The 11,063-nt window shown below is 43.8% G+C and overlaps 1 protein-coding gene across 4 annotated transcripts in view; it reads right to left on the reverse strand.

Annotated features, from left to right (window-relative positions):
- Positions 1-11,063, reverse strand: part of ehbp1 (EH domain binding protein 1) — a 154,739-nt gene that overhangs the window by 57,248 nt on the left and 86,428 nt on the right. For all 4 annotated transcript variants that reach the window (XM_024296537.2, XM_024296535.2, XM_024296536.2 and 1 more), the window contains one exon: positions 738-1,457. In XM_024296537.2, the coding sequence (XP_024152305.1) occupies positions 738-1,457 (720 nt within the window). The remainder of the gene's footprint in view (positions 1-737; positions 1,458-11,063) is intronic.

Raw genomic sequence — 11,063 nt, forward strand, 5'->3', positions numbered from 1 at the left:
GGGGGGGCTGTGTGACGAACAGGAAAAATCACCCTCCCCCTTACTATAAACTGAAAATCATCACACAGCGGAATACTCCTGATTTGGTCTCTAAGCAACAAAAACCTGAACTGTGACGTTAAAGGTTTGAGTCCAAACAGGAAGTGTTTGACCCAAACAGGAAATGAGCGTGTTTGAGATGACCAAGGCGGACCCAGCAATGCGCAGATCGCCTGTGGCATGGTGCATGCTGGTTAGTTTCTGTCACCGACGTCACATGCACGCCGTCATGAAGTATCGCGGGTTCAGGGCGGGTTCAGGGCGGGTTCAGGGCGGGTTCAAGGCGGGTTCAAGGCGCTTTCCTAAGCCAGGGCAGTCAGAAAATAGGTCCTGTGCTGGCTGCAAGCCGCCTCAAGGACTACAAAACAATGCATTGTGGGAAACTGTCCTGACAGTTGTAGTAGTTCGACGTGATGATCAGGATTAACTGGCGCTAAATGAAGGAAATCTGTGTATTTTGTAACTCTTTCTGGAAGGTAGTGAATCACTGATGAAAAAACAAACAATTGTAATTAATCTGTGGTTATGTGTGTTATTGCTGTCTTTAAAAGTTAACTTTAATTTCTATTTTTTTATTTATTTGGGACAGTGCTCATGGAATTCATCGACTGATTAAATCATTACATTTACCTTCAGGATGGTCATTTTCTCCACTGTAAGTCTAGATGAAGTAAGAGGTCCAGGTGTGTCCCGTTTACCTGTCTGGCGTCTGCATGGTTGACCGGAGAGGTTCTGGGTTCGGCGGCCGGTTCTGACTCGGAGTGGCGGAGGCTGGCTCTCTTCTTCTTGATCAGGTCGGCGTCTCTGTTGTAGGAGAAGCCCAGTTTCTGGTGGGGGGGTGAGGAGGACGCTCCCCTCCTGGCTGAGGCGGCTGGTTCCCCGTCTGCCTCCCGCCCGTCTTGCCCCGCCTCCTGTGTTTGCTCCGCCTCCTTCTCCGGCCTGATGTCGCTCAGGTCTAAAGTCTTGGCTTTGAGCAGCAGGCCTCGGTCCTCAGCGGCCGTCAGGTTGCTGGGGTTTGTAGCGGGGGGGTGCGGTACCGACATCTGTGATGGGACAGGAGACGGGGGCTGCGGGGGTGGGTGGGCCCCCTCCTGAGGTTCCTGCTCGTTGGCCTCGGCGCTCTCAGCAGGAGCGGCGGGCCGTGGCTCCGCCTGCCGGTGCTGAACATCGTTCAGCTCGGCGTAAAACTTGTCCTGGCCGACGGAGGCGTTGGTGTCGGTCTCAAAGTCGCCGACCTTGTAGGTGCTGCGGCTGCTGTTGGCCTCGATCTGCACCACGTTGAGCTCTTCGCCAGAGAAGTGGGCCCGGATCTGGTACAGGTAGGTCATCACCGTCAGCTTGTCCGGAATGGCCAGCAGCACCATGTCCGACGGCTCCAGGAGGCGAGAGATCCCCAGGCTGGCGAAGCCGTCGTACGCCTGCGAACCAGAACCAGAGCTTTGAAGGAGAGACTCGCCAACACAAACGACAACAAGAAAGATCTTTAGATGTATCGATATCTGTGTGTGGACAGAACCCTCTGCTGGCTGGAACCGCTCTGAGCTTTCAAAAGTCTTCAGGATATGGAGTTCCTCAGGGCTCTGTTCACGGCCCCTTTTCATGTGTGTCTTATTTATACTAAGACTTTTAGAACAACTAAACCAGGTGTGTTCAGCCAATCAGGATCAGCAGCCAATCAGCAGAGAGCTGATCAGGGAGAAATGGAAAGCAGGCAGAGACGAGTTGCCAGGTTGGTCACTCCTGCACAAGGACATCACAGCCAAACACCAAAAAAGCAGTTGAGTTTGTTTATCTGCAATATCTTTGTTATAAAAATAGTTCCTGAAAATAAACTTTAGAGTCAACAACTTTAATGGTCTTTAAAATCTAATTGAAAACTTTAACTAGATTTTTTTTTAGTAACTTTTATTATTCAATTTGATAAACCATTTGTGTTCTAAGTTAATTTGTTGCTTTAATATAGCAGATTGTAATATCCGTGTTTTAATTATTAGTAGTTGAACATGTACTTGGGTGAAAATTTTATAAACTTTGTTTTACAGAGACAAAAAAATTAAAAAGTTACATTTCTGAGTAGGGTTGGGCGATAAAACAATAACTATCGTTATCGTGATATAACCTTTTCTCAAAAGAAAAATGAGTGAAGGGTCCAAACAGTCTAAACCAGGGATGAGCAAGCTACGGCCCGGGGGCCGAATGCGGCCCTTTAAGCTTTTAAATCTTATTCTGCAGTTCTGTGGTGTAAGAAGAATTGGCTATTTGTTTTATATTTATGAATGTTTTCCTTTTCGATCATTCCAACACCACATGAACGCATCATTTCTCTAAGTTTACAGATTTTATCAAACCATTGGTGCAATTGGCACTAAAATGAGAACTAAAGTCAGTTTTGAAATAAAACCCCATGTTTTACATCCGTTTTAATCCAGATTTAACATTATTTCCGTCTCTTATGAGGTGGATTACCAAAATACTCCACACACCTGGTCCTGGTCCGGCCCTTCCTTCAGATTTTAGAGCCATTTTGGCTCACAAGTCAAAAAGTTTGCCCACGCCTGGTCTAAACTACCCTAAGAAACTCAGAGAATTTGTTTTTAGTTCCTAGATTATTTACAGGATGTTGACACGATGTTTGACAATTTTATTTTTGTTCTGGAGAACTCGTTTGAAACTCCAAACCTTTTTATATATTCTAGGGCTGTCAGATTTGTCGCGTTAAAAACGCATTAATCTGACAGGTGCTTGACGCCAACAATATTTTTGACACATTAATCGCGGATTTTCTCATACGTGTTTTTCCATACGGGCGTCCCTCTTCGTCCTCTCACCGGCTGCTCTCACTAGATCACGGGCGGGTCTCCAACCACCGAGCTGCGAGCTAAAACCAGCCGGCGCTAGGACCCTAACCCGGCTCCGGTTCGCGTCCAGTACCACGTCTGGTGGTACCGGCTCGCGTCCGGCGCCGCGTCCCGAGAGCTGTGGACCCCGACGTTCCGAACAGCAAGCGCACCGGGGGACGTTTTAAAAGTTCTGGAGGTTTAAGCGTGATCCAGCCCCAGCATAGCGGTCTGTCTGATGGCATATTCATGGCGTGAGCTCCGCTGGACACGTCGCTGCATCGAGCTGCAGCCAGAGAACGCGGCGGCAGTAACAGACTGTCAAACTATCCACAGAGTATCCCGCTTTTCTCAGTCTTTAATGTTTTAAAAAACAAAAGTTCATTGGAAATGATAAATCTCTATTTCATTTATTACTGTAGTTCAGCAGAGGAGGAAAAGATTTGGTCCTGACAAAAAATGAACATGAAAGTGTTTTGGATATTTCATTTTTGATGTTTTTAATTTTATTTTACTGAACGTTGATTGAAGTTTTGAATTTAAAATGCCCTTCACTTGCACTTGGGCTTTTGTTAGGCATTTTATGTTACAGCCTTTTATTGTTAAGAAAGTTTATCTCAATACAATGTTACAAAATAAAGTATTTCTGATGAAAACTATTAATTTTGACATTCTTGTTTTCATAATTAATGTAGAACTGCTAAATTCCACGAACCACACATTTTTTTTCCTTAAAAAAAAGGCCACATATTAATTTGCGATTAATCGCGAGTTAACTCGGGAATTGCGATTAATCGCGATTAAAATTTTTAATCGCCTGACAGCTTTTCATATTTTTTATACATAATTTTCAGCTTTGTTTGTATATTTATGCCTTTTCTAAGTTATTTGAAAAAACTGTTGCATCATGGTCCTTCAGAGCATCTGTTATGCTCAAGTATGACAGGAAATACATATTTAAATCTAAACCTGCTGATGACACATTTCTCTTTTGAGCCACAGAGTTCAAATTGGACAAATATAGTTATTTGGTTCATACTGTGGTATAACAATGCAACGTTCCTGAGTATTCTGAGTGTTTTATTAGTGAAAGGCTAACGTCTGTGCAGAAGCAAATTCCTAACAATTCCTGCTGCTCTGCAGAAACTACGTCCTAAAAAACAACTTAGATTTTGGCTAAAAACAGCATCATCATCCCTGGAACGCTGTTAAAATAACTCCAAACGTGACCGGACTTTAACCTTCTTCATCCTGAAAGCTGCTGCACAAACGAAGGTTAAAACCGTAACTTCTTCAAGTTGCATCAGAGCGGCTGAAGTTTGGATCTTCCACCGGCGCCGGCTGCGCTGCGGCTGCATGCGTGATCCAGGCGTGTTCTGCACTCCAGTTAGTTTGGCATGACTGCTGACAGATCATGTCAGGAATGGCTGTCCCCGATAAGAGACGCAGATATCCCGAGACAGAGCGCTTAATCCCAAAGTGTGTGTCCTTATCGCCCCCCCACCGCCACATCAACACGCCCGCGCTCTCTGTCACGCGTGTAATTGGTCTGATTAGAGTTTGATGAGAAAATACAGGTGTGATTATCAAGCGAGACACGGGACCCAATCCCCCATCACAAGATAGACTGAGACAGAGAGCGGGATGAAAACCATTATCGCTGCCAATGACAGGTAAATAAATAGATATAGTACACACACCGCCTGCACACACACACACACACACACGGCCTCCGCGCACGTATCACAGCTTGTATCTGGCCTGCTTGATAGTGTTGATCTAATTCCAACTTGTTGCAGAGCCGTTTGTTTCACTGCCTGAGTCAGAGTCTCACATCAGACCAACGTTTGCTTCATGAACCCGTTTGGAGCCGCCATCACAGCTGCACCTCCCTTCAGGAACAATGACCGGCGCTCATTTTCATCCATGGTTGTATTGTGTCTCATCCTGGATGTTCTGATGTTTCTGTCCGCAGTCGGTTTCAGATCCGGTTCGGATCCAGAACCTCATTCAGGTTCTGTTCCTTTGAGTTTCCATCATCCAACCTCCAGCTGGGAATGTTTTTATTAGGGCTGTCAACGTTAACGCGTTAACATGTTAATTAATTTTTTAAAAAGTCACATTAATATTTAGTAACACTAATTACTCTCTGCAAAGCTACAATCTTCCGACCGTTCCGGGTTCCATGGCGTGAATTCATTTCTGATAATGCACACTTAGCCGGGCATTATCCCAATGATCACTTACTACATAAATAAATGTCGGATAGATGTTTAGTACTTTATTGTTATTTTTTAGGTTTAGATCATTTTTTCACAAAAAGGTCTTTAGAGTTCTGCTTATCGTACAGTTGGTGTGTTTTATACTCACATTGCACTTCTGAGGTAAGACTATAAATTTAAACATTTCTCTCTGGACTGTTTTTGTTCAAACCTGGACATTGTCGTATAAAATTTAACAAGTAAAACATCGTGATAAATTATAACTACCGTATTTTTCAGAGTATTGTTTTTCTCATAGTTTAGCCAGAGGAGCCACTTATTTATGCTTTTTTTAACATAAATAAGCTCAAATATGTGTTATTTTCCCAGTAAACATCAGTAGTCTTTTAGCAGTTGTTTCCTCTAACAACCTCTAGAGGGCGCTGCATCTGAGTTTTAGTATTTGCTACAGACAGCAGCAGAAGAAGAAGTGTCGTCCAAACATGGAAGAGAATCTGATTGTTTTCCTCTTAAACTTTGATATTTTTCTTATACACATCAAAAGATTCTTGTTTTTATTTATTTTTTAGTTACGCTGGACTTTTTGTTCTGAAACGTCAGACTTTTCTCCCACAAGTGCGACTTCTACTCCAGAGTTTGTGTATGTTTCCTTCTTCTTCATTAGACCGTTTCTGCTCCTGTGACTTATACTCAATAAAATACGGTAATCATAATCCAAACGTGAGATTCATCTGATCAGATTGACGGCACTAATTTCTACACATCTTTTGTTTTTCCATCATCACTTATACTCCAGTGATGAAGGAATTAGAGTTTAAGACCCATGATGGATGAATGTAAAAACCAGCTCTGAGCTAAAAGTGTTTTTGATGAGTTTAAATGTTGTGGTTGTTTGTGACACCATGTGACTGTAGGATCCATCACAAACACTCCAATCATAAACTGACTCAATCATTTCTTTCTCCTCAAATAAAGTTGCAGTTCTTTCTTTTTGATGCTTAAATGTCAATGGAAGGAGATGCTTTTCTATCTGTGAAAGTTGGTAAACTTAAGAACTGAACCAGAACATTTACAATAAACTCCATGTTATTTCAGTCGGTCGAAGACTCCTGGGAAGGTTTTCCTCCATGTGTGGATCAGCTCTGATTGGTTCTCTGGAGCCCCAGACTTTTGGAAACGACTTTGTGACCTTTTCCAGCCCGATGGATTTAGTCACTTTTTTCTTGTTTCTTCTGGAATTTCTTTGGATCGTGGAACGATGTGTCGGTTCTTGAGATCTTGTCGCCTTCTTCACTTTCTCTGACAGACTCTACTTGAGTGGTTTCTTGATTGATTAATTATGGTGGTAATGAGGTTTGGCTTGTGAAATTGACCTCATCTGTCCCAACTTTGTAATCAGCCGCAGTTATTTTGTGACTTAACGGGGTGAATTACCTCTTCACACGGAGCCAGATAGGATTGTAACTTTCCCTTCTTGGTAAACAGAATTATTATTTTGAGATTACATTGGCATTGGGTTGTCTCTGAGTGATATTTAAATTGGTTTGATGATCTGAGACCTTTGAGTGCGATTCATACGCTGAAATCAGGAAAAGGTAAAATACTCTTTACGGCTCCGTAGATCAGGTTTCCTCTTCCTGCTCGGGACAGGAAGCAGAGAGACCAAGTCACTGCGTCAGACATTTTCCCACATTTTTAACAATCCGAGTCGTGCTTCCTGAAATGTTCTTGAGGGAATGGACAGGCTTTGAGGTCTAAATCCTTCTCCAGGTGCATAAACGTATTTCTCCAACTACATTTGTTTCAGTAACATGAGAGCAGAGGGAAGAGGCGGTTCATTAAGTCTAGAACCTCCACCTCAGTCCGTCTCCTTTCTTCTGACCCGTTTTTATGGAAACGGTAACAATTTGCTGGAAAAGTCTGAGCGGTGTATGGGAGCGTTTGTTCTATTGGTAAAGACAAAGCCGGAGCACAGAGCAACAAAAGGGAAGAAAGAATGGAGAACACAGGAGTTTGCCTTTACATCAGCTTCTTTAAGGCCCCTTCCTCTCGTCAGAAAGCGTGTGAAAGAAGAAGAAAAAGGAATATGAGGAATAAGAGGGCCTGATTGGGTTTCTAATGCGTATTCAGGCCAGCGGTGTGCGGCATTGTTCCGCTCTCACCAGGCTGTGAAAGGGAGCGACAACTTTCCTGCTCAAAGGGACAGAAAAGAAAGAACAGGAGAAAGAGGAAAGTCGAAGCAGGAGGAGGCGGACGGGGAGGCTCTTGAGCCGGCTTTGTTTCAGAGTCCATGCTGATCTGGAGCTGCCGGCTCTGTGAGCTCCGGGTCTTCAGGGTTTCCCTGCAGCTTGTGGTCCTTCCTGGACTTCCGTCACTAATCAATGCTAATATTGTTCTGTCTTCATTCTGTCACTTTCTTTAGGTCTGAAGATGAGGAGTTTGGTCTGAAGAGGCAGAAGAATCGCTGCTGATGGAACTTTTATCTGAAGTTTCTTCAGTTTTACATGAAAGTTTCTCCCAGGATTTTTATCGTCACAGAGAATTGAATTTGACACTTTATACGGGAATTTAAGGTAATAAATGATTGTTTTCTGTTTATTGGGTTTAGATTTGGGATGCTGGAAACATCAGCAGGAAATACATAATAAGTATGTCTGAAAACCCCAAAACTCTGCTGGATAAAGTTCTGTCCTGATGACGAACAGTTGTGATGACATCATCAGTACCCGCCCATCCGCCATGCTGGAGGAAATGATGGAACCAAGTTTAAGTTACTGTAAAATTGGGGAATATCGACAGGAGTTACAGCCAGAAGATCGACTAACCGATCAGAAATATTGATGATACGACAACAGGACAAAATGTTACCGTCTACAGCCGGAGTCTCAAACTCAATTTACTTTGGGGCCCCTGAAGGCGGAGTCTGGACCGTAAGGGGTCCATTTGTACCAAAAATATGTTTTTGCGTCCGTTATCTATGTCTGCTGAACAAGTTTATTGAACATTTGTTCCTGTCTATGCACTACTAAACAATAACTTCCTGTGAAACGTCAGGAGCTAACGACGCTAGCAACCGTTGCTAAGGACTCTTCTGACGATACTGTGAAATGAGGGGAGCTAACAACGCTAGCAACTGTTGCTAAGAACTTTCCTGAGAAGCAACCACAATAGCAAATGCAAAGTTTTAAACATAAAGCTGAGACATCACAAAGCAAATACAAAGCCAAAGAAGCGTGGACACGCAGAACATATTGATCAGTAGACAATGAACCTTCATATTAAGGTGGGGAAATATCGATTTGGGGCCGCAAATGGCCCACGGGCCGCCAGTTTGAGACCCCTCGTCTAAAGTAGGGACAGTACCAGAAATACTGCATCCCGACTTGGTGAATTATCTGCTTCTGTCACCAAAGAGGTTCACACAAACGGAGGGACTGTGTGCACACGAGAGACGGGAGGCGCATCAGGACGGGTCGGGCGACACGGCGTTCCTCAAAACAGACACCGCAGTAACCACAGCTTTACAGTCGTTCGTCTTTGCATATTAGTACACAGGCAGGAATACTGAAAACGAGTACTGATGCTCACCATGACACTCGGTGTGTACAAATGCATCGCCATGACTACAGCCTAGAGGATAAACTTGTGAACAGATAATACTTAGCAATAACAACACTTGCTAAAGTTTATGAATTAACCTTTGATGAAATGATCCGAGCAGATCAGCCAGAACTGTGTTCATTTCTGACGTCACCCATCAACGCGGTTTTGGCCGCGTTTTTCTGGCTCTAACCATAAACTCCACATGTATTGATCATTATTGTGCCTCAGATTTAGAAGAATTAACTTTAATGTACGCGTGATGCGCTGCTAGCGGTTAAAGTTCAAAAGCCTTTAGGATAAGGAGACAGGAATTTCTGTGGCGTCATTTCTAGCCCCTCTATTTGACCTCGGTGACCCCAAACATGTAAGTGAGGTGGAGTCGGGCCTCTCTTAAACTGAAGCCTTTTTAAGACCTTCTTAAGGCCAAGCATGCCAAACATTAAGACCGATTTCTCAGTCTGTTTCCCATTTCATACATTGTTTTTCATTTTATTAATTCCATTTTATGATCAAAACTGTAGCTTCTGTTGTTTGATGCTTTAGCGTTCTTATTTTTTTATTCAAACTGGAGGTGAGCATTCAACGTATTGATGCATATCAACTGGTTCTTCTGTTGTTTATTTGCACCATTTTAATAAAATAATTGTAGTACAAAAATTTCCATTTTGACATGAAATATGAGAAACAGACATTTCAAGCAGCAACATTTTTAAGGCTCAGATATCAAAATTCGGGACTTTTTTAAGGTATTATGTTCAAATTCATAAATTCAACGCTTTTGGGACCTTTTAAGACCTCACAGAAAACCCTGCCTGCCCCCCCCCACCCCCCGATCACCAGCTGGAGCCATCTCCCAAGTACTGACTGCACTACATCTCCCAGCACCCCCTGCGCACAGTTCCTGGATGCTGAAGTATTGTTTGCTCAGGGTTGACCTCTGCCTGTCTGACCCTGATTCAGCTTTGTGGACTTTTATCTGGGCTTAGCTCCTGTCTGAACTAATAAACCTGCTGCAGGTGGAACCAGCTGTCTGCTCGTTTGTGATTGGTGGAGTAACAAAAAGGTTTATTTAAAATCTCTCAATAACTGTCGTGTTACTCCGAGTGGTTAGCACCTTGTATGGTCGCTCTGATCCATATGGAAGAACGGGACTTGTGATGGCAGAACCACGACGGTGAACAGGTGTTATAGAGCAGTTCACTTCTCACACTGGATGGACTTTTTAAATATTTCCTTTTTTTTTTTTTTACAGATCGCCGTTTCCCTTCTGATTGGTGGTTGACCTTGTCAATCAATCTCCTTTGTGTCGTGTCTCCAGTACAGAACGCGTTCAGTTTGTAGCGTTTACATAAATCCTAAATCGGGATCAGATCTTCGTTTTTGTATATACTGGACTCATTTTAATTCAAAAGTTTAAATTATGAGAGTTTAAACGAGATAAACGTGAGAATATCCACGTCTGAGAAAAGTCAAAGTAGTTTTATAACTTTCAAACATCTAGACTCCTGCAGGTTCATTTAGAACGTAACGTTAAACGAGGGAACGCCGTATATTTATACATCAGAAAGACTATATGGTTCTGAAGTTGGGTATCAGGATGCTCATATTTATTCACATAAATACTCTGTACCGTCCGATTGCCGGTCGATCGATGGACCGGCGGCGAGTCTGAACTACAGCGGCGAGTCTGAAATACGGCGCTGAGTCTGAACTACGGCGGCGAGTCTGAACTACGGCGGCGAGTCTGAACTACGGCGCTGAGTCTGAACTACGGCGGCGAGTCTGAACTACGGCGGCGAGTCTGAACTGCATGAACTCCGCCTGACATTTTTCTGCACCAACAGAAGCCTCAAAAACCGTGACGTCTTCCCTCCTCCCATCCACCCGGCTCCGTGTCTGGACTAAATGTCACCTCCGCCTGCCCCGGGCTGCTGCTCCCTGCCCCCCCCACTGACTGACAGCTATCTATCGTTGTCAATCATCAGCACCTCCTCCCATCAGCCCAGCCCCTCAGGGCGATTCAGCCCCGTGCTTGGTGCTGCACTATCAGATGGCATGACAAATTGCTTCTCCTTGGCCTCATTACATACACTCACACACACAATCACACACAGAAACACAAATGTAGAAAAGACAGAATGAAGCATCCAAACATGCAGACCTCCTCAGACCGGACCGGTTCAGAGCTCTGTGATGACGTCCGTCTCTGAGGCTGAAATCTTCCAAATATTCACTTTCTGCCTTTTTTCCTAACCACACACCTTCATATTGATTATCCTTATCTGTCATAATTCAGACCGAGCTGGCTCCAATCATCCTTCAGACAGACGCTGTGTCTGTGTGTGTAGGGGGGGGGGGGGGG

This window comes from Oryzias melastigma, linkage group LG15, assembly GCF_002922805.2.
Source record: "Oryzias melastigma strain HK-1 linkage group LG15, ASM292280v2, whole genome shotgun sequence".
Classification (NCBI taxonomy): Eukaryota; Metazoa; Chordata; class Actinopteri; order Beloniformes; family Adrianichthyidae; genus Oryzias; species Oryzias melastigma.